At 42.0% G+C, this 27,968-nt stretch overlaps 1 protein-coding gene across 1 annotated transcript; it reads right to left on the bottom strand.

The window, feature by feature from the left end:
- Nucleotides 1–5: 5 nt before the first annotated feature.
- RDH10 (retinol dehydrogenase 10) lies at nt 6–27,230 on the bottom strand. Its single transcript, XM_058699853.1, has 6 exons — nt 26,777–27,230; nt 24,934–25,169; nt 4,724–4,822; nt 3,389–3,534; nt 1,505–1,636; nt 6–1,393 (listed from the first exon to the last, which is right to left on the bottom strand). Exons 1-6 carry the CDS (start codon nt 27,063–27,065, stop codon nt 1,270–1,272), a joined length of 1,026 nt encoding a protein of 341 aa, XP_058555836.1. The 5' UTR covers nt 27,066–27,230; the 3' UTR covers nt 6–1,269.
- Nucleotides 27,231–27,968: the final 738 nt, after the last annotated feature.

Raw genomic sequence — 27,968 nt, 5'->3', positions numbered from 1 at the left:
ACATGTAGGTTAATTCTTTAAATTTAATCAGTCCTTTATAAAACGTCCCAATTAATTAGTAAAAGATGGCTTATTTTAATAGCCTTAAACATTGGTCGCTATTTAAACAAGACATTCTAAAAAAAAAAAAAAAAAGGCAATCACATAATAGTTTATAGTAATTTACAAGTGGATGGTATACATTTAGATACAGAGGTAGAGGTCCACTTTAACAACATTTCACTAATACACATTTACCAAATTCAAGGCACAAAATAGTTTGCTTTACAAAAAAATACTGTAAAAATGTCAATTGCTGTTCTACAATGTGAATAAAACTTTAAGAATCTTTACACCCTTCCATACGTACTCCATAGAATATGGTTTTTCCCCCTCAGTAATCATAGTTGGCACAAAAATGGGGACTTTTTTTTTAATGCGGAAGTTCCCAATGTTAGAAACTGTTTCTTTGCAGAGCTGCTATGTATTCTAGATAAAAGTCCACTCAGAGAAATGAAACACAGCAACTTCCTGAGGAAAGGGCACTTCCTGTATGCAGCAAAATTCACAGGTAGAAAATGTATGACCTTTGTGGATAACTAGGTCTCCAGAGTAATAGATCCTTAAGGGAAGATTTCAGAGATAAAATTAAAAATCCGGCTAACACTTCAGTCATTATGACTTTAAGAAAGAGACCTGATCACCTTTACTGTAATAATCAAACATCATTTACTTCAAATTGGTGGAGATTTCAAAATTCCTTTTCAAAACAGCTGTACACACAAACACCACGAAAAGCCACACAGGCTTTGCAAAACTGAAACTTATAAAACATGAGAAAATAGAGCACTATCAGTCCTTGAAGTTGCAAGGGTGTCAATTGGCTAGAGTTTAATTACAAGAATTAATAAACTCCATGGAGATTAAAAAAAAAAAACCCACACGGCTGAAACACACTGTTGTTATCATCTCTAGACTTTCTGCTCATTAAAAAAAATAATGGTAGCCTGGAGATGTCACACAGTGCTTGTCTAAAAGATTTGACAGGTTTTAGGGTTCGGCCGAAAAGGAGGCTGCTGGCAACAAGGTAAGCTCACTTTTGCTGATCACATTTTCCAAGTATTCTAGTCGGTTAATTTACACTTTATTTATTTTTTAAAAAGTTGATTTAAAAAAAAGTCAACATGGATTTGGAATCCAGAGAATGTCAATAATGCTGATGTAGATAGGACTGAAATACCTTGATCGTCTTCTGATAGAAATGATATTCCATACAAAAAAGATTGATTCTCAGATTCCATTTTTTGCTTCATTATTGTTTGTGGCTTGTTTTCTTTGAGCGATAAATGGGTACATACACTTGTCTGCTCCTAGGAACCGATACATGCACACGACTGCTTCAAAAGGGAGGATGCTGAAAAGGGAAAGGGGGCTATTAGCAAACGTGTGACGTCTCATGTGAAGTTATAGGGGTGGGGTGGGCATGAGACAGACACAGTGCACCAGGGAACCCCACCCGAGTTACCTCTTCATGAACGTCACGATGTACATGAGGCGGGGGGTGCAGATCATGGGCTGGTCGGTGAGGATGGCCTTCATGGCCTGCTTCACACAGTAATCCGGTTTCAGAGGGGGCAGAAAAGGCTCAATTTCTTTCCTGGAAGTTATACATTAGAAAAATGAAATTAATTAACGCAAACTAGGGAAGACTGGAAATACACATCCAAACATTAATAACGGCGTTATCTAATGTAGGTTCATTTTGTTTCCTTCATTGTGCTTTTCTGTATTTTCCACAATTTCTTACTATGAATACATTTTATTTGCATAGTCTGGAAAACGAGCTAAAAAAAAAAAAAAAGCAAAATCAGTCTGCTATTCTATAAAATGAGAAAATCAGGTTTTTAAAATGCCTTAAAATGTATTTCATATTATTTTTCTATTTTTTTTCAATAGAAAAAGAAGAGAGTGTTTGGCATAACACTCAACCCAAACATTATGCCATACTTTTTATTTATTTCTAATATATATATTTTTTAACATTTTTGACAGAGACCGAGCACAAGTGGGGGAGGGGCAAAGAGAGAGGGAGACACAGAATCCAAAACAGGCTCCAGCTCTGAGCTGTCAGCACAGAGCCCAGTGTGGGGCTAGAACTCATGAACCGTGAGGTCATGACCTGAGCTTGAGCCAACATTGGACACTTAACTGACTGAGCCACCCAGGCACCCCAACGCCAAACTTTCAGTGCTAAGTGTTGTTGAAATGATGGCGTGTATACTGGCATAACCTTCCTGAGTGAAGGAAGTCAGTTACACACATTCCAAGGTTATTTTTTCTCGGGGGTCTCTGAAACAAAGTACATATAGACATCCTACCTTCAGCTGAATCCATTATATTACACATTAAAATAACCTAATAGTATAACGTACTCCTTTCACTTTTCATTGTCTCACCACAGTTTTGGACACCTGCCATGATGCTAAATAGGAAACAGGACTCCTTACACTCTCAGCAATTGGCTTCTAAGTATATAAGATGAAGAAACACACACACACACACATACACACGGGAAAAGAGGCAGAGCTTGAGTCTGGTCCCTGTCCAGACTGGGAGTCAGCCTGAGACTGGAATGACTCAAATCAAGCTCCACCTGCTTCCCAGCTTGGCCAGGCTCAGGATGTGTTAAGAATGGCCCTCACCAACAGGGAACTGGTTCAGTTATCTTCCTTTGCCTTTCAAATTCTTCCCAGAAAGATCTCAAAGTAAGCATGTCTTCACAGATATCCTATTAAGATTTGTGAGCTTGTTTACCGGCTTAGTTCAAGTCCGACGTGACCTGGCATTTATATTCCCATATGCCTCCTTTCAAAGTGGGTGGGAATTTTACTTTGTCTTTAGTAAATCTAAATAGTTCTTCTTCTCATTCTGTCACAATGAATCTACCTATATATACTCTCCACAAAAAGGAAGCTCCCAAATCTGGAGAGCAATATTCAAAGGTCTTTTTAAAAGAAAAGCTTACTCTTTTGTGGCAGTGACATTGTTTCAGATCCAAATCAAAGTCACATTCATTTACCAATACTAAAGAAAGAAAAAAAAAAAAACTCCTAAGGAAGTAGCCTTCTAAGGAAAATCCTGGATATTTATGTTTTCTTCTTGAAGGTGCAGAGAGGTCAATTCCTTTCTGATGCTTCTAGACTGACTTCCTTATGTTAGTATCTGTGTGGTACTCGACCCTCACCTGTTAAGCTTTTTCATTGGAACTTTACAAACCTTGACCAATGAAATGACAGGTTGAACTGTGAAATGATAGTTATAGGGTAAGATCTGATTCTACATATTCTCCCAATATGGAAAGATGATTTCTAAACCAGCTTTTTTATCAATAAGATAGGTTCTCACTGACCTGATTCGGCAGCCTCTGAACATGCCCGTGTCTACAAGGTAAGGGCAAACCAACGTTGTTTTAATTCCATCCTTTTCAGCAGCCTTTAACTCATGGCTCAGGGATTCATGAAAACCCACCACTCCAAATTTACTGGCACAATAATCCTGAGTTAGAGGGGGAGAGAACAGAAACGCTAAGTATGTGCACAGATCCCCCACCGAAACAAGCTTCCGTGATCCTATTACTTTGGTTATGTGTTTGAAACAGAAGGTTACAGGTGACTAAGCAAAGAAAAGGAAAGCATTTTAAAAGACAGCTATCTGATGTGGTTTGGTGCAGAAATAATATTTTCAAAGCAACAGCAGACGAACACTTTTTGCCACATCGACCAAGTATCATATTACTTTGGGGAAGTTACCACAAAGGATTCTATAAAGGCTAACACACTGAAGCTAAAAATGGAGAAAGGTTCACTTTGAAGTTTCTGGAAATTTACAAATGGCCTTTTGTTCAGTAAAGGAGAATAAAAATCCAGTTTGTTTAATTCTACGAGAGCAAAGGTGAGTCTAGCTTAGGTTATAAGTTGTTATGATCCACTTGTCTTTTTAGTGTAAAGTGAAGAAAATGATAACTACACCTTGCAAACTTAAGCCAGACCTTTCCCTAAGAATACACGGTATAGAAAGTTCTCCTTTGTCCCATTTGCAATGTAGGAGTGGAAATGTAGAACATGGAAGCCATCTGTTATTTGGTGTTCTTTTGCATATTTGCATGCAGTTTTTAACTCTATGCTATAGGCTCCCACAGGACGGACAGCACAGCCTGATACACATGCACTTTACAATTTGTGGCGAAGAACAGGGCTTGATTAAGCCCAGTTCTACAGATCTAACATTGCGAGACACCTCACATCTGCCGTAGCCATCTTCTCTGATGACCTGATACAGGATGGCTCACTTCTGGCAAGTTGACCAAAACAGAACGTCAACCTTTGGCCTCATTCATCTGTTTCCCGTGGCACTGCCACTGCCCTCCATGGTTTCCTTCTTGACCCTGCACCTCCCCACCACAATCATGCAGAACTGCTAATGAAAATGGGGCACACTGAGGACTGGTCCACCCAGTGCTGCTGCTGCTGCTGCTTTGTCAAACTAGCAGAAGTGATTTTATGGCACAAGATACTAGAGTTGCACCTCACCAGCTGGCCCTGGGGTATCGCAGAACATTCCACAAACAGCACACAGGTAGAGTGCTTTCATAAATGTATGGGCAACAGGTACTCTTTACAGGATTTGGGGATATTAGGGATAAAGCGACTGAAGGAAGGAAATGCTTTATATTAGACAGACAAACCTCAACTCCAGCAGTACTGAACAATCCCAGGGAACTTGCAACTGTGACAATATGACCATGATTAATCTCCAGCATTGTAGGAAGAAAAGCCTTAGTGGTCTGAAAGAGAAGGAAGATTGAAGCTTTAGAACTGACATTGTGAGTTTCATCTAAAAGCCAATCCTACCTAATGTTTTACCCACATAATAAACGTCTCCCAATTCATTTAAAAATCTTACACATTCATGAAAAGAGAAGATCCTTGAAGTGTCTGGTTAACATAACACCGTATCATTGGTATGGCAGGCCTATTATAAAGCCGTGACCAAAAGGACTGTAACACAAGAGCTTTTGGGGACAATCTCCAGAGATGAAAAGAAAGCCATTAGTCGAAGACTCTTTGTCACCTTTCAAGTGATAGTTATCTGCTAATCTAAACTACTCCAGGTCAGAGATCTTTTTATGCTCATGACACTTTAACACAGCTATCTCCTGGTCTGTGAGAGGACCTCCAGCTTACCCTGTATCTACAGGAAGTAAAGTACTTCAGGATGTAAAAACGCGGGATGAAAGTACAGGATCATTTTAATGAAAACTGTGTCCTATGCTGACTGCACTGCCAAGAGCTTACAGCATTCTGAATGAACACACCCCTCTGTGGAGGTTTACAGGGCAGTGACTTTCCCACAGAAGCAGGTGACTGGCCAGTGTAGCCAAGCAAGTAGCAGAAGTTCCAGGGCAACAGACCCAGGGACGGCATTGATTTCTTATTCGCTAAACTCTTTTTCCCTCTGGATCTTTTGCCTTCAAGACACAACAAGGCTGTATTTAAAAAAAAAAAAAAAAAAAAAAAAAAAATTCAAATTGCTTAAGATGATCTATTAACTACTTCACCAGGCTCCCAACAGTTTTATAACCTGCTTCTTAAAAGAAAGCAGCAAAGAGCAATCTGTCTACTGTTGAGTTATATCCCATTGCCAACACAGCCTCCCCATGATTTATGAAGTTAAAAAAACCCAAACAATACACACTGGACTTAAAGAAGAGTTGCATGCCCCTCTCTGAGGATTTCCTGGCTAAGGGATCACTGAATTTTTGCATAAATATCTAATTTGTTACAATAATTTTTGCATGTACAAGATCAAAAACGGTCATTCCATTTATTTTGAAGCTTTTCTGTGTTCCAATCCATGGTGCACACAGTTGCCAGACGAATGTCTGTCAAGCGTCCCAAGGTGGTCCCCAGTCTGCCTCCTGATTAGCATGCAACTCCCCCACCCCAACTCCTACCCCATTTTTCTGGGCCACCTCACTGCTGCTGCCCAGGGCACCCTTCTCACCTGTGAGGTTTTACCCATGAATTCTTCTCTAATCTGACAATCTACTGCCAATGCCCTCCTACATCATTCAAAGTATAATATTAGTCACGTGTTTACAAAACCTCTTATGCTTTTCAACATGCTTATGTCACAGGAGTTTCCAAATAATTCTCTACTGGAGGTGTTGAGCCTTTATATAATTCTATACTACCTTAATTTTGTTCATATTTCTTTAAGACATATGGTCAGTACCATTCACCGTAACATATAATTACATGTTCTATGGGATTTTGATTTTTTTTTTTTTTAACGTTTATTTATTTTTGAGACAGAGAGAGGACAGAGTATGAACGGGGGAGGGTCAGAGAGAGGGAGACACAGAATCAGAAGCAGGCTCCAGGCTCTGAGCTGTCAGCACAGAGCCCGACGCGGGGCTCGAACTCACGGACCGCGAGATCATGACCTGAGTCGAATCGGCCACTTAACCGACTGAGCCACCCAGGCGCCCCTGGGATTTTGATTTTGATTGTTTTATATTTATTTGTCTGGCTGCCTCAGATGAAGCTGGGAGATGAAGCTTCAAAGATTATGGGAGAATTACTCCCCTGTGATACCCTGTGGAGGAGAGAATGTGAACCATGTGCCTTACGTACTTCAGAGACCTGGCATACTACTGGATGGAAGAGAGACACATTTCAGCTGGATTTTTACTTCTTTGCAGTAGTTAGTGGGAATGGCTAGGGCAATTACGATAATAATTATTATTTTGGTCTGCTTGATAGCAAAAAAGGCAAGACCTGGTACTTCAGGTCATTATGGGTTCAATTTTAGACTCAACAGCTTATATATGGCCATTATATTAAGAATTACAATAAAGTAACATCATTAAATCTAAATAAGAAAATGTATCCTTAAGTAAGCAAGTCTGTAAGTCTTCTTTTAAGTATCTGGTTATGATGAACTGTTCCCAGATTAACTAAAAAGTATAAAATTTATTCTTGGCGTTATTCGGAGACCAGTTCTAAGTATTAAAAGTTTGCCTAGTCTTAGAAGACAGGGATAGGTTTAGTTCAAAGGATCTTACTTTTAAGTTCTTAAGTACGTAGAAAGTCTCAATATTAAATCCCAAGAAACGACACACAGCATAGAATACTGGCAAGAACTTGCTGCTTAATCACCTGATGAATCTGAATTGCTGACCCTGCTTGTTCACATCACCAGTGACCACTCACTCCAGCTGGCAGCTGGCCCTGACTAGAAACACATGGACACAGAGCAGTTTGGCTCTAATGACCTCCCTGTGCTCGTGTGCAACGTTCGTTGTTGCCTGCAGGTGTTAAATGACCAATCCAGATCCCCTGCACCATATAAATGTAGGTGATACCAGATTAACAAGTTCCTAACTTTTTTTTTTAAGTTTAATTTGTTGCATGTTCCAAAACTGATTAATGACCCCTTCCCCTTTTCCTGAAATTAGTCTGGTGGTATTAACTTACTCATTCAACAAGTGTTTCTTGAACATCTATCTATCACAGGCAGGTACTGTTTTATGATCTGGCCAAATGATGATGGCTAAAACGGGAGCTGGTTCTGTGCCTGTCTCTAAGCAGAATTTACACTTACCGGCACTTAATTGTTAAAGCACTAGAACAGTTCTAGGGTATCCACAGGGTATTATGCCTGTGTATTCTAAAAACTGTGACTTGGGCCTGCTTTCCTCCCCACCCACCCTCCCACCAAGTAGTCTGCAGGGACATTTAAGCTACTCGTTTTGTATTTAAAGGAAGGAGGAAAAAAAGAGAAAGGGGAAGAAAAGAATCCAAATAAGGCTGACTAAAATCTTTTCCAATTGTGGGTTGTAAACATTTTTCAGAGAAATATGCTTCACTTTGAGTAGCTAGTAAAGTGTGACACAGGTTTGTTTTAAAGCTTCCTTTAGGGAGGGAGAGTCAAAAAAGAAAAAAAAAAAAACGTAGTGGCAGGTCAATGTCTGGTTTAAAATATGTGATTTCTTTGCCCAATCAGGGACAAACACGACCTTCTGTATAAGTGAAATCCAATGTGTCGTTTCACTGCATTTTCTACATCCTCAGACAAAGGCCTATATTCTTTAGGAAGCTCACCAATTATAGGCCTAATACAATGACACTGCTATCAAGGCTAAGAACAAACAAGGTTGAGGAAACTGGGAGGTGAGAAAAGGCATCCAAGGCCGGGGTCAGCCTCAAAACCCAAACTCACGGTTTCCCAAAACTGGGGTCAAACACTCAGCTCCTAGTGTGTGCCAGGCAAAGGCAAGCCTGAGGTAAGAGCGTTCACATCAGGACCACTGAGGTTTCTTTTTAAACCTGAGTTTTCAGGGTTCGCACTGGAGCCTGATCCACGTGACTGAGCACTCAGGCTGTTAATCATTTCCTTTGCTGCCTGAATGGAGGCAAGCAATTACTGCTTGTGCCTTATTTCCACAACCCAAGTCCTGCCTTGTGTCTGGGGCACATTACCAAATAAACTTTGATCAACACTAATTCTATCCCTTACTTTACAAGAAAAATGCTATAAATGGGTGGCTAGAAAGCATCATATTTTCAGGAATTTTCCCAAGTAACCTGACTAGTTTTCTTTTCTAATTACTCTTGCCCTCAACAGTCTGGTAGATGACATCTGAGATAGCACAGCATATTCTGTCCTTGACACAGTCTGACAGCACAAAGAAATCTGGCACTTTGCAATGAATTATTAATGTGCACAAATATTGTAGCATGTATGAGATGGGGACCAGCAAAAGGTGAAGTGCTAGTTGCCATGACACCAGTCAGTTCAAGCTAAGGTTCGTGATCTTTAACTTTGTCTCAAAGAGTCATTAAAAGAACATAAAGGGCAAATCTAAAAGCACATCCAAACGGCTTAAGTATAAATTCATGCATCTGCCACCATCAGTGGATCTGAGAGGGGCAACTCAGATAACTCACTGAACACCTGGACTGCTGTGTGATCTCCACTCTCAGGACGGATTACCTAGATCAGAAGTTACCACCCAATACAGGGGGCTCTAAAGAAAGTGCAGAGTTATTAGCTGGTGTCAGTGGTGGCTGGCAAAGTTAGCTAGACGCTTAACTCGAGTCGGAGAACTGCGCTCCGTCGCTACGGTCCTTCTGTCCAAATGTCTGCGAAACAGAGGACATGTAGTTCTCCATCAGGAAAAATGGCTGACTCTCGATCTAGGGGGTCTCAGAGTCAGTAACCAATATACATTCATTGGCATTGTCGGTGGGAGAATTTAAAGTTGGAACAGATGTAGGGAGTATTTTATCTGCAGCAAGAGATAACTCTTATCTCTGTCTCCTGCGTCTGTCTAAAAAGTGTGGAGACAGACCTTTGAATACTCATGAGTAATTTTATCACATGACTCCAAAACCATAATTGGCCACGAGCTGATGGGGTTGTTACTGCTGACTAAAAAGAAAAAACAAAGGAGGGAGGGGGACATTCAAATGGACACTGACATTCTTATGAAACATACTTAAATCTAATATTGCTACAGCTCCTCGGGGTTCTTCAGAGCACTGGGCACTTTGAAAGATAACTGTAAAGGTCATATTTATAATATAAACAAGAATTCCTTAAACAGAAGTGTGACTGGACACAGACATGACATGTCATATCTCGAGAAATCTTTGAAAGTTAGGTTTACGCCAAATTAACTTCCAACAGTTGTAACCCTCCAGATCATTCCTGGTCCTCTTAATGACACACAGCAACACACAGCCTGTGGCTGCACTGTCAGGACAAATTAGCCTAAAGTTCGACAAAAGGGAATGTGAAGAAATGTGGTGTCTGGCAAAGCCTAGCTTTTGAAATTTCGAGACTGATGACATTTTAAAGGTGTAGGTAAAACACCTAGAATGTGTTTTCCATATTTGCAAGCCATGCCAGGTTAATGGACACTAAGGGAAAAGCAAAGTTAATTTCTCACAGTAGGAAAAAGGCCTCATGCCATATTTTTGTGTGTTTGTATAACTGTCTTACGGTCAAGTCCAGAAAAAGCATCTTTGAAAAAGAATCATTTTAAAGTGTTTATCTCTCATGTGAACACCAAAAAACAGAAGACTTTCATTTGTAAAGAAGGTCATAAATCATATTTTGATGGGAAAAGGATTAACATCATCAGCACATATAAAATAGTAAGGCTTTTCAGAATCCCCAAATTAACAGCAGTATATACACAACTTGAAAAAAAAAAAAAAAAAAAGTACAGTTAAGACTCCACTGCACAAAGAACACCTGACTGGACACCCTCACGGCCCCTCCACCTGGTGCAAGAACTCTACTTGCTGTTCTGCTCCTTCTGCCTTTGTCGCCTCCTGGAGTAACTTATCTTTATCAGAATCACAAAGGAACATACTGCTTATTTACAAGGCTAAAATGACATCTGGTGGCACTCTTCTCTGAAAACTCAGTCACTGCTCCTGGAAAACTATGATTCAGTAGTACATACAAACTATTGAAGGCGCTGTGAAAATATAGTGAGCGCAGTTAAAAAGGCTAATAGGATAAATCATCAGCGTGTTTAAAGATTGAAAAACGGTGACATACCCCCAAGCTAACCTGGGAAAGGAACATATGGCTAAATACTCTTAATTCTGTAGATTTACAGGTATCTGCTTGGTAAGTATACTGACCACCAAACTTAAGAAATTTCACTTTGACCACAGAATGTGATAGTTGAAAGTTTTCATTACAAAATTATCTTTTTAAAAATTTTATTTATGTAATCTCTACATCCAACATGAGGGCTCGAACTCACGACCCTGAGATCAAGAGTTGCATGCTCTTCTGACTGAGCCAGCCAGGGGGCCCCACAAAATCATCTTTCACTAGGAAGTAAAAACTAAATCTGTACTTGCTAGCAATATATTGATTGACTCTAAATCTTTTAGTTTCACTTAACAGCACAAATTCTGAAACCATTATAATTGAATGACAGCTTTTTTTTTTTGTTGTTCTTATTTGGTGTGTTTGTAGAGACAGGAAAGTCTCCAGACAAATTGTGCAACAGAGCCCCACGATACTGAAGCCTGGAACTAATCTCGGACTTAACAAAACGTTCATCAAAATCTCTTATCAGATTGACACAAAACATTCCGTCTTTAGCTATAGAAGAGAGGCTAAAGAATATGTCATAACTGTTGAATGCATACCAGTGTTACATCTACTGTCCTTTTTGTTATTATTTTGAGGCTATGGGGATTAGTTTAACGTTTGAAGGCATCAGCAGTTAATGCTTAACACACATGCACTAGTACATTCCTACAGTTGCCCTGCAACCAAGAAGCTAATAAAAGAGCTGGGCTTTTCAAATGAACACCTAGATGATGACACCATGAGTTATTCAGCAAAAATAAATGCTTCATTAACTTGCCTTCCCACTGTTAAAGCATGGGATGAATCTACCCCAAGGCAGCAACTCACACATCAACATTCCCTTGCACTTTAGGGTTTGCTATGCAGAAATGCTGGAAAGGAGGTAACTTAAAACTCAATCTGTCTGTAAAGTACACTGGTCTTTGGACTCCACATGGTCCCAACTGCCAATCAACTAACCATCCTTATTACTTGACCTCTTTGAATCTTGATTTTAACTCATTTGTGAGACAAAAAGAGAAGGTTCTCCAAGGTTTCTTTGTTCAAAAATGTTACAGCGACTTATATCCAATAATGCTTTCTTCGATTCCTAACACACATTCGAAATACAAGTTGTAACACTGAGGTATAACTTGCATAAGACTCTCGTAAATGACTCAATACCGTATCAGTTCCATTAGTGTAGATGCCAGCATCTGGTAAGCAGTAAAAATCTATTCATTAAACATTTATATGATGTCATGACTGTGCCTTTTAAAATAATGGAACTTGAGTTCAAACCTCTTACATATTAACAAAATTACACATTATCTGCAAAACATTGTTTTTCTGTGTCTCGGTTAAACTCAGCGAAGCTCGGTATGTTAAAAGAAACTGAACGCTGAACACTGTTCCTGAAGCGCTGTCTTCCCTGACCCTCCCCCTGGCCGAGTCCCAGATGATCAAAGGAGTGTTCCATGATCTCCTTCAAGCTCAGGCCCCTTTCCCTATTTAATAACGCTTTACAGAATGATGAAAATAACCCACAAAATTGCAGCCAAATAGTCTGCTAAACAACATGTTGTCATTAATCCCTTTGCTTTGCCCCAAACTCAGATCGCATCTCAGAACTTGTAATAACGACAGATCTTCCAAAGGGCAGAGGCCCCGCTTCTGCTCTAGTGACTACTAACCACTTCCAGGAGGCATAAACACTGCACACACAAGCTCAGCCACTGCTCAGGCCCTCTGTAGGGGCCGGACTCCTTTGTCCCTCTGCCCCCATTCCAACAGCATGGCCCAGCAACGTCCCCGTGATCACCTTTCATCATCCTCTGTATTTCGTATGTGTAAACAGTTTACATCCTCCCTTGCTTCCTAGTTTGCTTACGGTGGAATCTTCAAAAATAATAAAATCGTTACGTAAGTAAAAAATATAATCAAGAAGTTACTCCTGAAAACTTATTCTGAAGTGTGCACTGTAACAACATAGAATTTACTCATTACAGATGAGGGTCTATGAGGTCTCTATGTTGTGTGAGGCACAGTTAAAGAGAAAACTTTCGTCAACAACGTGCATTGCTAACATGCAGATTAGCAAATCAGGTTCCATGCTGATAACTGTTTCTAAGCTTTAGTTCTTGTAGTATATGACATTTTTCTGGATTCAGAAGGCATTTTGGACTTAAAAAATCACAACTTAAATTTGGGCTCAAAAGCCCATCAGTTGTAGCTTATATGTCAGTACCTTCAAACTACCACTCCACTACTAAATTAAGAGATATCTTCAAGGACAATGATTGCTAATCCAGTAACTGGTCTGGTATATTCTAGCTTCATCACAGAAGATGGCACTAATCACTTATCAATCACAACTCTGGCAAAACCACCTAAACTGTTCCTAAATTGTGAAAACTAAAAAGGAAGACCTCCTCTTAGGTACAGCAGGTGTCTGAGAAATCATACCCTCCATTATCTGATACTGGATGCCAGTGATACGCCAGGGGCCAGGAGCAGAGGAAAGGGGCATGCACAATAGGCAAGGTTGTAACTTATCCTGGGCAGGAAGAATGTAGCTCTTTAATGCATGGTCTTCATTTTGTTTCATGACTCTTAGGACTTTGGAAACTCCATCCTGGGCACGGTGACCAAGGGGAATAGGGAGCAAAAGTGCACCTGCACTCTTCCTTTTAGATACTGGACCGGAATTTAAAAAAAATAAAATAAAATAAAAATAATAATAATAAACCTAGAGTAAGATTGGAACACAGAGTGTGTGGTCTGGCATTTTTCTTGTCTGGGAGATTTCTAAAGGGCTGATTAGCTCAGGAAAGAAAAACAAAAAGGCAGGGTAAGGAGAATATTGAGAAAGTGAGAAGGAAAATGCGTATTCAAGACCGGTTCCTCCTCAAACTTTGATGTGCCAAAGAATCACCCGGTATCCGAGTCCAATACAGATTCTGGCCCAGGAGGTCTGGGAGGGGGTCTGAGAGTCCGCTTTTCTAACATACAATCTGCCAGATGATGCCATTACTGCCACTGCTCTGGAACACAGGCTGAGCACAGGGTTCTAGCGAGAGCTAGGGAATCTGTCTACTCTAAACCTCAAGGGGCTTCAGATCAATTTCTCCTACAAACTCAGCAGAATTGGAAGATTAAGTTTGCTGCCCTCTATCCTACCCTCACTCTCTGAACCGGGATATTAGGGGTTGGGAAGCCCCACTCTCCATACCATTCCATTCTTATGTTTATAAGATAAAGCCTGGTTCAAACCAATGTCAAGGGCTCCCAGTGCCTTCTACAGACAACTATGAGAGTTTATGGACTGATTCTCTGTATATTTGCCTTGGATCCATTTTTAGCAGTGGCAAGCCCCTCTGTTGTCATTTTGAATGTTAATGCATGTTAAAATCTGATACTCAAAGTGATGGCGTGAGAAGGTGGGGCCTTAGGGAGCCCTCAGGAATGGGATCAGTGCCCTTCTTTTAAAAATTTTTTTTTAACGTTTATTTATTTTTGAGACAGAGAGAGACAGAGCATGAATGGGGGAGGGTCAGAGAGAGGGAGACACAGAATCCGAAACAGGCTCCGGGCTCTGAGCTGTCAGCACAGGGGCCCGATGCAGGGCTCGAACTCACGGACCGCGAGATCGTGACCTGAGCCGAAGTCGGCGCTCAACCGACTGAGCCACCCAGGCGCCCCGGATCAGTGCCCTTCTAATAAAGACCCCAGAGAAACCCCTCACCCCTTCCGCCATGTGAGGTTTCAGCAGACAGCTGTCTATGAACTAAGAAGTGGGCCCTCACCAGATGCCAAATCTGTTGGCACCCTGATCTTCTTAGACTCGTAGCTTCCAGAATTGTGAGACAGAAATTTCTGTTGTCTATAGCCCATGCAGTGTATGGCATTGTTACAGCAGTGCAAATGGACTAGGACAACCTCTTAGCCATTAGAACAGGCTTGCAAACAGAGACCTAGGAGGCTTCAAAGTCCTCTCCCTGCATCCACAGAGGCTTTGAAGGCTCAGCTTTCAAGACCAGGAATTTAGGGCCATTCCACCTCAGCTTTTACCTTTTCCATTTTTCACATTTACCTTTCTGAAGCTTTCATGCTTTGGTAAGCCTATGAAAAAACCCCACCTAGGAAAACAGCCCCTTTACAAATCAGATGCTTGGGCCAGAAGTTTGGACAACAGCAGCTGGGCAAAACTGCATAATTTTGAAAATCCATGATTAGCATTTCGAAAGGCAAAGCTTATAGAGTTATCTGGAATTCTAATCCCGTAAGACTATTATGTAACAGAATAAAAGTTTTACATTTTCCAGGAGATAAGCTTTAAAACAACACCAACAAAAAACAAAACTCAAATCATCCTGTTACTGACACTTTATGGTACCAAGTATTTCTAGAACTTTGTGTAGCCAGTCCTCATAGAAGTGCCCTGTTTATTTGCTACCTTTTGTGTCCAGCTTGTCAATGTCGACATGTGAACCAGAAAAAGCAAGGAAGCCAAGTGACTGAGAATATCCTACAGTCTTCTCAATGAGGTAACCATCTCAGATGCAAACCATGAAAAATTACAGAAAAGGCAGGGAAAAAACACATGAACTGGGCTTTAGTAATAAAAGTCTGATGAGGTGCTGGTTCTTTAGTCTAGAATTTTACATTCTTGTCTAATTTATGGAGCAAACTTTCTGGAGATATTAAGCTAGGGTTCATTAGTCATTGCTAAACGAACTAAGCTAGTAAAAAAAAAAAACAAAACAAACAGTCAGCATTTGAAGGGGGATTCTTTCATAAGTGACTCATAGAAGAAAATTGACAAGGAGCTTTGAACCGGTGGCCCAGCTAAGTATTTGTAGAAGTTCTAAACTAAAGTCTTGGGATGAGGGTCTGGGTCCTAGGTTCTTCTTTCCCCAGGGGTGACTTTAGGCTAGTCCTATAATCTCTCTCAGTTTGTTTCCTCATCCATAAAAATGGGGATAATGGCTCTCTTTAATTCAGGGTTGCTTTGAGGCTCAAATGAGAGGAGAGTGTTTATGAAAGGGTCTGTAAAATTTAAGTGCTATATAAAAGTATAGTAAATGCACTCAAGACTCATTAAGCATATATTTACAGGCTATTTTGGTTACAAGTGCCATCTATTTTTGGTGATGTTGTTTCTTCAAGTTCCTGCAGTTCCTGGTTCTTACTACGTATGGCTCCCAGGCCTCCCTGCCCTCCACACAGCACCAGACCACGCTTCCGGCAAAATCCCAGTAGCTGACCACCAGAAGAAGCCTCAAAACCATATTGCTAAGCAGCTGTTAAAGTTGCCCAGCCCCTTCCATTCAGAACCCTAGATGCTGCTGGGAAACAACAACGCTTTCCAGTAACACCTCTCCTCTAACCCTCTCTCCTCCAGTCCTCTTTTACTAGGAGCAGAAACAACCACTGAAAATATAAATTACGACACCTGACAGAGAAGAGTCTAGCAAACATAAAAATATTAAAAGTTAGTACAGAACTATTTTAAGATAACTTATTATACCTGATGTGTCTTTTTCCCAAGAGATAATAGAACTATCTCGTCTTTAAAAACCCTTGAGAAATCAGTAGGGGGCAGTATGTTAAGTGCAATTTGCAGGTGGGAAAATTCAGGCTTTGAATTTTAAGTTTCAGTTGTCCTCAAAATACCCATGTGCTTACATAAGTTATACCACAAATATTTTCCCAGTTACACTGATTTGGGAAGTGTTCTTTTGAGCCCCATTGTTTAGAATAACACTAAGAAGCTGAACCTTGTTAATATTTAAAAATTCCAGTACTAAGCTATTTGAAAGAAAGGCAAGAAAAATTCACGTTTTTATGCAAGCAGCAAATGAGAGAGAAACAGCACAGTTTCCCCAAACCAAACCAAGCAAAACAAAAAAAGCAAGACAACAACAAAACCCCCACAAAAAACAACCTTCACAATATTAACACCATGCCATCTTTCCTGCATCACTTTGTGTGATCTTTGAAAGTTTCACAGACCAAGTAATGTTTTGTTTCCAAATGTGAATTCATCGTAAGTGGCTTGTCAGTTGGGCTAATTTGACAGCACTCAAGGCTGCAGCAGTAATTGCCCTGACTTGTTAAATATTCTAGCAGCATTTGCTGCAGTGTTGAAAGTTTTATGATCATTAGGAGAGGATATTCAGTTTTTTCCCTGTGGTTCACTTAATTTTAGTCTCAGAGCATTTAGGAAAATGGTCCCTGACAGGTGTGAACTTGATTTCTAAGAGAATTGACAAATAAAGTAAAATGAAAAAGGAATCTAAGAATGGGCCATGCTGGGTAAGATCAAGTGAAAGATATAAGTGTTCCCTGTGTTGAAAGGTACACCCTCCAGGGCTGGGATGGCGTAAGCCTGCAAACCCAGGCCGACCGGGACCCAATGGTTGGCCAAATGTGTCAAGGTGACTGGGATTAAATCCTACAGCCCTGCTCTGACAACCTGTACTCCAAACAGTGGTATCTTAAGTGTGAGGCCACAATATAGCAAAGTTCTCTAAGGCTGGCCCACTCCAAAGACTGCCTGTACACTCTACCTGTCCTCTACAGATTTTCAAAGAAAGAATTACAAGATGCCACCCTCTGAGTTATTTTCCCATTATGCTTACAAGAAGTCTCAGCCTAAAAGGAATCTTTAGGTCAGATGATAATAGAAACTATAAAGGGTTAGTTCTTTGAATAGCTAACTCCTATAGTAACTTCTGAGATTAAAAAAAAAAAAAAAATCAGTAATTAAACCAAGAGAGATTAACACATTTTAATCTGATCCCTAGAGTTCCAGGCTCAAAACATTGGATTTAACTCATTCAGTTGATACAGGGAGTAGTTCCCGATTTCTTAAGGACTATCAGAGTTTGTCATACTACAAAGATTAGCTACAAAAGGCCCTTTATCTTGGGAAAATTACCGCTTGTATGTGCACAAGGAAAGAAGATACAAATCCACCCTGCCAGGACACCCCCTAGTGGAAATTCAGCATAGTACATACAATTTGGGGTTCCAAAAACATCCTGGGTATTTAGGACTTAACACAGTGGCTCAAATGAACTTTTTCCAGTCTGCTGGCTATAAATACACCATAGTCATGAGCCTTATTATTCATCAAGCATTCCAAATCAAGAAAACAAACATGTCATCTATACATCTATCCACGTAGGCAGGTATCTGAATTAAACAGAGGCATACTGGCTACTTATAATTGAACAAAGCTTAATTTTGGTTTCTGAAAGAAACAGAGCAGAAATTTTAGAGGAGTCTGTTAATATTCTTTAATTCAAGGAAAAAACAAATAAAAAGGGGTTCCCTACTTTAAAAAATTATTCTAAGTCCCAAGTGAGGTTATTAAACTTCTTGAAAGGAATTGTATTCAAGTTAACTAAAGTCAATTCACTAGAATTTGCCAAAGATCTTAAAAGTCTGAAAAATGGTTAGGGTAAAAACAAATTTAAAGGGAGAGAATAAATGAGGAGAATATGAGCAGTTAAGTATTTGGCCACAGGGTTTGTAGCTCTTCCCTAGGCCCCAGTGACCCAATCCTGCAATGAACAGCAAAGGACACCACCCAGGCACACTCCATTCAAGCTTTTTGAACAAGCTATTCAATCAGTGTTAACATTAGCACAGGTTACAGAATGCTTTCACTTTGACATGTCCTGTAGATTAATTTCTACTTGGGCAGATAATGGATAATGCCCTAGATGAAGAAATAATGAGGGAGAAAAGAACAAACATCAACTCCGCTTCCAGGAATCGAGATAACAGGACATAATCAAACAAGAGTGGGCCATTCCCTGGATGGAACTTTAAACTATTCTACAAGGACTACACCCTAATATACAAAGAGACTATTAAGTTAACACGAAAATATTATGAATATTTTTTTCCTCTCTCAGGAGTAGTGATACATTTTGTCTAAACTATTCAACTTCTTTTGTCTCCCAGGACTCAAATGGCAGACAGTGGAGTGCTCAGGGCTCCATCAAGGCACAGTGAGGCATCCAGCCCTGTGGGAGTTTTGGGTTGACCAGGAGATATGATAGATGATGAGTTTGGAAGGCAGGTGGAAATCAGCTTTAGAAGATCTAAGCTGCCATGCTAATAAGCCTGGACTTCATGCTGTGAACAATATGGTCACCCAAGGGTTTGGGGTAGCATAATCTTTAAGCAGGCACATAACAAATTCGAGTCTGCTAAGATAACCCTACGTTGAAGAGCAAAGGCTGGGAACAGGGAAAGAAGTTCAGAGACTCCTCCCAAAGTCCAGGCAAGAGGTGATGGAAGCACATGGGATAAGGCAGGACTGGGAAGGAGGGGATCAAAGTACATGGTAGCAACAGAACAGTCAGGACTCACGAATGCGGGCAGGATGGAGAATTAAAGATACTGCTGATGTTCCCAAGTTTGGCACTGGCCACACCAGGGAATTCAAGAAGGGGCAAAAAGAAGTGAGTTCAGTTTTGAGATTTGTTGATTTTAGGGAATGAGTGGAACAGCCAAGACAGGTGTGTGAACTTGGGAACGGTGTCAGAAATCAGATGAAGCCGTTGAAATAAACAGATTACCCAGCTAGAGGTACACAGTGAGAAGAGGTCTGAGTATGCAATCCTAATCATTACATCTCAGAAGCAGGGAGGCCAGGAGGACTGGGAAGACAAGAGAAGCAGGAAAAAGTGGGCTTTTTATGGAAACTAAAGATGAGTTTCAGAGATGGTTAACAGGATCACATTCTGTAGAATGATCAAGCTGCACACTGGATTTGGCAATTACGGGAGCACTATTACTTCTTCATATGACATTGGTTACTCAGCAATATTTTTCTGAACTGAGGTAACCAGACACAGATTAAAACATGTATCTAAAATGTTGGAAAGATTTTTAGAGGATGGTTCTCTGCTCATACCACTTATGTAAAGTGATGTTTTATCAGGTCATAGATACTGATTTCTAGTAGCAATAGATTTGGGCCTAGCATGTAACATACCGAACACAGAAACTCGATGTTCGATGGGCATGTGATCTTATTCTATGTTAGAAACAAGGCTATGAAATGACCCTCTTAGGGACACAGTCCCAAGTACCTGAGTGGTTGCTACCTAAGAGATATTCTGAAGTGGGCTCACAAGAATTAATAAGATAGAGTATTCACACCCCAGGTCAATTTGCAGTTCAGTTCAAGACCTAAAAAATCTTTATTTCTAAAGCTCAAACATGATACTTATGCATGTTATTTATTTAACAGACCCGTTCTATCAGAGACTTAAAAATTGGCCATGAATTCTAACCTTTTAGTAGCTATTGTAAGATAGGAAAATAATATTTTATAAAACATTTGGTATAACAATTCTTAATATTATGGTTTGAAGGAGGAAGTACTGGCCTAGTAGTTTTATATGAACACTTTAGAAATGATTTTTTTTTTAAATTCTAAACCTAAGAGGACTTGAACAAAACTAGGTTTCTCTAACCAGAGAACAATACAGTATTTGAGATTAAAAACCAGTAAATCACATAGGAACTTAAACACTAATGATTAGGGACCATTCATGAGATATTAGGTACTACCATAGCACTAATGTCTTTAAGTGCTACATTACTCAGATCTAGGTGGTGGGCTTTTACTTTTCCTGGATGGATTTTAACTAAATAGACTTTAGACATTTGGATATAGATAAATGCCTAATTCAGTAATTAGTATTTTAAAACTGTGAAACCTTTTAAGTTAAGTGGTCTATTAATTAACTACCAATTATCTTGTCTGACTACCGTATCAATAGAAGTAAATTACCGACTAGCTATTTGACAGATTTAGCCCTTAACCATGCAAAATTTCTGCAGAACATAAAAGGCCTGGAGTTAAATGCTTTTGCTACCCCCTTTTGGTTAATCAGGGATCAATTTGCTGCTCACGTATAAAGGCCAAATGCAGCTCTCTGGTCAAAAAGGATCTACAGATAAACTATGTCTCGCAAAAACAGCAAGCTAAGATTGGACTCCTCTTAAAAAAATAACAAGTGAAGCAACATTAACGTTTTGGGGGGAAACATGGGTTTGTAATTCCTGTATGGAGGCCAACCTGCCATATTTCAAAGGAGTCTAGAGAGGTATTTTCAAGTTTTTGTAGCACACAGAGATACAGAGGGAGCCTAAGTGAATGTTTTCTGTGATAATGCCCCAATTAATGTGCATCGTATTGCATACATTCTCCTTGGTCTTGTCCTAACCATGAATGTCGCACAACAGATTATACTGACTAGAATCCATCACAAATCTATCACTTAACTGGTGACCAAGAGAAGGTTCCTAGGAGAGCTGCTGGTGATGGAAGAATACTGGACGATAAAGGATCACAGGACACTGGAGGGCTGTGCAGAACAACGGCAAGTACTGTGAAAACTTCCAATTGCTTAGTAGTACAGACTACGAGGTTAAGAATCAAGGAAGGAACACAGGAAAAATCCTCTCCTTGAGGCCCAGCCATTAGGAAATATGAATGGTTGCCGTAAATTAAATTGGAGCTTGATTCAAATTGGTTTATCAACACTGGCCTTCTCACAGTCGCTAGCCTTGCACCAAAGAGCAGAGTTAATATACTACAGTAAATACGAGCACACAGGCGAGGCCAGGAGAATGGAAAAGTTGTATAGGAAAACAAAAGGAGATACAAACAATTATGAATGTGAGCCAGCCCCATTTTGAAATTTCCTCAATCTTATGCAGCTTGAATTAGTCCAACATAATGCCTACTACCTTTTGAAATTTCAGAAGACAGGTCCCTGTGAGTATCCTCTGAGTAGGCTATCTTCTAAATATTTAAGCAGAAGTCTAGCCTATACTATCAAACATTTATTGAGTGTTTATTTAGTCTTAGGAGTAGAGTTCTATTGCAGGCAGGGGAAAACAAATAGAAGTATATAACAAACTGCCTTCAGAAAGCTTGCCATCTATTTCAGAATTTCAGGGCACAATGCATAAAAAATTACACAAAAGAGCATGTACTGTGCCACAAAGGAGGAGAATTAAGAGATGTTGTAAGAGATTAATAATGGCAAGAAGAGAGGGGCACCTGGGTGGCTCTGGTGTCTGACTTCGGCTCAGGTCGTGATCTCGCAGTTTGTGAGTTTGAGCCCCACATGGAGCTCTGTGCTGGCAGCTCAGAGCCTGGAGCCTGCTTCGGATTCTGTCTCTCCATCTCTCGGCCCCTCCCCTGCTCATGCTCTGTGTCTGTCTCTCAATAATAAATAAACGTGAACAAAAAAAAATTTTTTTTAAATAATGGCAAGAAGAGAAAAAGCTTTAGACAAGTCATTTAACTGCATCTTCATCAGAAAATAAGGGATTGGAAAATAAGATGATCTCTAAGGATCCTTGCAGCTCTAATATGCAAAAATGCCAGAAAAGGGCTGGAGTGGGGAGGGAAGATTATAGTAAGAACTTGAGCTAGGCCTTAAAAGGTAGAAGAGTGGAAGAAGAGGGTCTCCAGGCAGGGCCAGTAGTAGAAGGGTTTGGAAGTAGGAGCACCCACAGCTTTTCAGTGGAACTCCACACGGCTTTCCAATTCACTACATGGGACTTTAACTCTGGGTCGCGATCAACATACCATTTAGTGTTTTATGAAAACAGACATCGACTGCTACTTAGAAGTCTGGCTCCAGACAATCTGTTCAAATGACTACACAACTGTTTGCTCAGCTGATCTACTTTTTAAAGTGAACGGGGCAACTTCCTTCCCCCAGCCAAATACAGTAAAAAGACACACTGGTTATTTTCTCTGGAAGGAAAACAGCACAAACCAATACATCTTTAGACAGTTGTCACACACATTTTTGTTAAAGAGGACTACTGGAAAGGAAGCTGAATTCAGGTAGCTCTTACATCACTGCATGTGTGCACCCACCCACCCACCCCCACTGCCAGTCCCTGTAAAAATTATAGTAAGTCTTCCTTTAAATTTTAGTTGCTAGTTCTCAACTTCTTAAAAGGTTTGTAAGTCTCGGCAAGAAGTCAGAAATTCCAACTCTAAAATGAATTTTCTGACTCAATATTGAAAATAAATTCTTAAGTTTAGATGCTTAGGGGAAAAACAGCTGGAGAATTCAGGAGCCTCCCATATTTTAATATGAAGTGACGTCATTATGGTCAAGGCTTCCAAGAACTCCCTAAATTGTGTAGTTAAGCAACATCTCAAAGCAAAGTAAGGACTCTGGGAAGGTGGTATATTCCTCCTTAGTATACAGATTCAATTCCACAATAATTTTTCTGTCAGAGACCTGATTCAATTTTCTCCTTAGGTTAGAAAGTAGTCCAATATTAGAGTACAGTATATCAAATGATGTGCATTTTCAAAGCTAAAGCTATGGATTTTCTGTGCTTAACACACTCTAAATTAGCTCCCATTTTATAGGATGTCTAGCGAGAAAAGGCTGCTTTCCTCTTCAAAGTATTTAACTGCAGATTGTATGGGGTTTCTTTAAAAGTGTGGCTTCATTTGCAATTTTACAATTCAGGAAAGTAATCATACAGAGAAATAGGCAAGATAGCTAAATTTTAGAGCACCGGGTAGGTCAAAGTTTATGGTTCAGAAACTGAGGATCATCTCAGTCAAAGGCTATGGAGAAAAAAAAAATCCTGGTGTTGGTTCACAACTAGCCCACCAATGGCTGTATATCTGTTTAAGGATGACGAGCTGACTAAAATCAACTGGAATTTCTAAGGCACTTCCATCCTTGTTCAAATACAAAAACTACAAGGCCACCTGCAATTCACATGTGTTATTTCAAATGGTGGCTGCTTGTTTTACTCGGAATTGTCAATACATAGGATTCTTGATAAACTGTATTGCCAAGTTTATTCATCTGTACTGCCCTTTACTCACCTGATGCACCCCCTTGCCACTTGTTCTTGTGGACCCCATGGCAGCAGGGACTTTTATTCAGTTGCCCACCCCCCACTGCACACAAGACAGACACACACACACCTATGCACATGCGCCCCCCCCCCCAAAACACACTTAAGTTCCCCCAAACTGTATTTGGTAATCTCCTTACTCATTTAAAAGATCAATATGAGTTAGTTAAGTCATTTATGTGTTCATTTCTTGAGGTTTGAAAATGGGTTAAATAGAGCTCATGTTTGAAAATAAAACGTTAAAGGAAGCTTCTTTCAGGATCAGAGAAATGGTTTGATATTCAAGGAACAACATTTGAATAAGTACTTCTAAAGCCAGATTAAGTTTTTAAGCAGTTGCTAAAAAATTAATGAGGTTTAATGTGACCTATTTAAAAGAAACAGTTCTTTGTTGTGTTTCATTAGAAGGCTAATCCGCCTATGGGAAATACAAAAAAAAACCAAAACAAAACAAAACAACAACAACGCAACATCCTACCTCCTTACCCTTTCCTTATTGGCTCTTACCTATCTACGAAAATCAAGGGGAATTACTTCAGAGGAGGAAGAGAATAAAGTGGGTCAACAGTGTACAGTTATGGGGGAGAGCTTCACACCCAACATTACTGAAGTTTAGCTGGAAAATTGGGATTCATTTTGTCCCCAGAGCAACAGAAGGCCCTCCTTCCCTCTCATCCTTAGATGCTGTCGTTCTGACAGTTAGAAGCAGATATGGTTCAAGTCTCTCCTTCCTCAAGTCTCACCGTCCTCCTGCCCCTTATATAGCGACTCTGTGGTCCTATCAGGGTGACTTCAGTTCTCCTGAGAGAGGCATCTTGTAAGCTGAGACAGTTCTGAGACGTACTCCATCAGGACAATGCCACAGACCCTGTGGCTGGTCAATGGATGTTAAGTGACTGCCAGGGTGGCCTGACCACTCCCAATGGACCACAAATGCTGATCTCAGAATCTCTGGCACTTTCTAAAATGTGGCTGAGCAGTAATTTGGAAGCCTAAACTCTGACTTCAGGAATTCATAAGAACAACCAATGTTTTACAAACTCAACAGAAAGTAAAATAAACAAACCCAGGGTTTTATGCTCCCTCTAGTTATTTTTATGGCAATCTTTCAAACTAGCTCAAAATGTTCAGTCCTTTACTCTCTCAAGAAAGACTGCATGGGAGGGGGGAGAAAATAATTATTTGATAGTAACTGGCATACAGTGTAATTCACCATGGGGAAATAGCAAATTAGAAGGAAGCTTTGTGGTGAAACAGTATAGGTGTCTTCCAGGATGGTATTGAAGTCTGGCTCCTTCCCAACCTTCTCATTGAGGAAGGCCTAGTAATAAAAACAAGGATGTTTATATTTACCCAGAAGTGTGCGTGGCAATTGACCATCATGGTTCTCTCAATGAGCTCATCAGGACATTCCAGAAGGTGATGCCCAGAGACCACGCCGGCATTATTGACCAGGACTGAGACCTCGCCAACCTCCTTGCGGACCCTTTCTGCAGTCAGGTAGACATTCTCCCTCTTTCCCACATCACAGGTGTAGGTAAAAACCTGCAAGTTACAGTGGGGCAGAATTTCTTCCTCACCATTTCCAGCTGTCCTCGGAAGTCCAGATGAAGGGGGAAAAAATGGAACAGAGAAAGGGTGGGGGGTGCAAAATGTGAGTCACGTGGCAATCAGTAGGACAAAGATCACACAAAACAAAAATACTACAGTGAGCTTCAGATTTCTAACACCATAAGGCTTGCCAATGACTGAACTTACAGCTGCCTTCCTCCCCCAAGAGTCTTTGGGAATTATAGCAATTTACTGGATAACTTTGCTTAGGGGAAAATCATGTAATTGTGACAAGCCCAATACTAGTCAGACCTCATGGGATCAGCTTCCTGGAGCTAAAGACACCTGGAAAGAACTGATCTCAGCCCAGAGAATAACACCCCCCTCCTCCCAAACACAAATACTACACACTCCTCTTTTTTTGAGGACCAGGGGCCAGAATCGGCTCTTTTTCTTTTAGTAAGAGCACCTTCAAAATGGGAACCCTCCTTAAGGCTCACAAATCAAAACTGTAGCTAACAATCTGAAGTCATCCAAACCCAAGAAATGAACCTAAAGCTTCTCATGAAAGAATGGAGGTCACTGGTTTGTTTTCACTGGAATCTCTGAGTTCTCCTCAGAAGCACCTCGCATAAATCAAGTTTACAGGTAAATATGCAATTTTACCACAGAAGATCTCAATTTTGAAAGCCCAAATCTCTTTCCTGGTTTTTGAATACCTTTATCTTTTAGGTTTCAGCAGGGAACACAAAAATCTGTATTTGCTACCCTTCCATACCACTTTTGAAAATGTAACAGTTTTGACCTTTGCTTTTCTGGGCTAAAAGGCAGGTGCCAATACTTATGGTGAAAATTGATCGATATGGGGGGAGGGGTGGGGTCCAAGTTAATCTCCTCCGTATAGTTCTATGTATTTTCCGGAAATGAAAAACTTTGTCAAAGAGCAAGAGCCATTATCAAATTTCCTTGACCAATATTTACGGTTGGTTACAGTCCCCGCTTTGGCTTAAAAAACAAGAAATAAAAAACAAAACCCCTCAGATTCAGGTTAGTTAATAAGTATACAGTGAGGCAGATTTCCTGAGGTTATCAAAAACACGGAATAAATTTACAATGAGGCTTAAATCCTCCAAGCGCTTTCCAAGAGGCAGCACACCTTTCAATCAAGCTGAGAATGTAACTAAAGCACTTACCTGTCTGTGGTGCAACAATGTAATTATTTTCTGGCGGCTAAAGTCATAGTGAAATCATCAATGCCGCCCTAGCCCCAGCGGTTCAGACCACAGTAACACACAGACATGCATCAGTCGAGTCTGAGAACAACTTCCCAGACTCCTTAGTCTCCCATCGCAAAAGCGAGTGAGCCATTTCTTAAGGATTCACACCTGTGCTAACAAGCTCTGCCTTCCCGATATCCCCAGAGGGTTTAGGAAACCCGACATTCGCCCCCAAAGAGGACCCCCGTAAAGACAAGGGTTCGGCACACCTTCCCCCTTCTAGAACAGAGGTGACCGTGCTCCTTTCCCAGGGGGCCAACTCCACTCGCCGAAGACGAGCCGGGCTGACCAGGGCAATGGGGTTTGGGGCCCTCCCGGGGAGGGCTCGGGGGTGGGGCGAGGCTTGATCCGGCGCAGGTCCGAGTTACCTTGCAGCGCCGCGGCGTCGGCCGCCTCCAGGTCTCGGTAGATGTGGCGCACCATGCCCGCCGTCTCCTCGTTGCTCTGAGTGTTGATGTCCCAGAGCACCAGCAGCGCCCGGCGCCGGGCGAACTCGAGCGCGAAGAGGCGGCCCAGGCCGCTGCCGGCGCCCGTGATGAGGCACACCTGGCCGGCCACGCTCTTCTCCTTGGGCCGCACCAGCCAGCGCGCCGCGGCCAGCACGAACGCCCAGAGCACTTTGAAAGTGACCACGAAGAACTCCACCACGATGTTCATCGCGACGCCCGGAACCCCGCACGAGTCCAGCGTCCGCGTCCGCGCTCACCCTGCACAGGGCAGCCCGGCTCCCGGCCCCGGGGCGTTTGTCACAGCCGCCCAGACCAGAAGGCTGCGCCCCGCGCCCTCTCTCGAGGTGCCCTCCGGGCTGGAGTGCGCGGGGCCACTCCCGCCCGGGCTCGGCGCGGTGGCCCCGGGGTTGTGCCCGCCGCGGCAGCCGCCCGCCCGCCCGCCCGTCCCGCAGCGCCCGCCCGGCCGGTCCCGCTGCAGCGGCGGTGACAGCCGCGAGTTAGTCGGCGCGCGCTGCCCTCATGGCCAAGCCGCAGCCGCCCGAGCGTCCCCGGAGCCGGCGCGGCGGCTCCCTCTCACCCCGGGGGAGGGGCGCGCAGCGGAGACCGCACGGGCCCGCCGGCCGCCTCGGGAGTTGTCAACTTGACCCAAGTTGCGAGAGGGTGGGAGAGTGGGGTGCGGGGCAGCGGGAGCGCCGGGAAGGGGCGACTCGCTCGGCGCAGTCGACCGCTGCCCAACGGCTTGCAGCTGCCCCCGCGGTCTCGTGTCCCCTGCCCTGCACTCCCCACGGCTGTCACTTGGGCACTGGGCTCCGCAGCGCAGCGCCACTTGCAAGTCGGAACGCTCCCGGCCGCCTCTGAGCGGGCTCCACGCTCCGAGCTATATAACCCTCGACCGGGAAGAGCCGGCGGCGGCATCGGCCCTCCCTCCGCTCGGCCCTCCCCGCCCCCGGGCGCACCCCGCCCCCGGCCCAGCCCCCCGCCAGCTCGCAGCCGTCCGCCGAACCGCGGCGGGGCAGCCCCTCTCACATGGTCGTGGCTGCAGCCTCCAGCCCTTGTCGCACCTACCTACACAGCTCACGCCCCCTGCCTTGGGGTGTCCTGGCCTCCGCCG

The sequence above is a fragment of the Neofelis nebulosa genome, chromosome 14 (assembly GCF_028018385.1).
Source record: "Neofelis nebulosa isolate mNeoNeb1 chromosome 14, mNeoNeb1.pri, whole genome shotgun sequence".
In the NCBI taxonomy this organism is placed as follows: domain Eukaryota; kingdom Metazoa; phylum Chordata; class Mammalia; order Carnivora; family Felidae; genus Neofelis; species Neofelis nebulosa.
The sequence above is the reverse complement of the archived record's forward strand: the minus strand, read 5'-3'. Positions and strand labels throughout refer to the sequence as shown.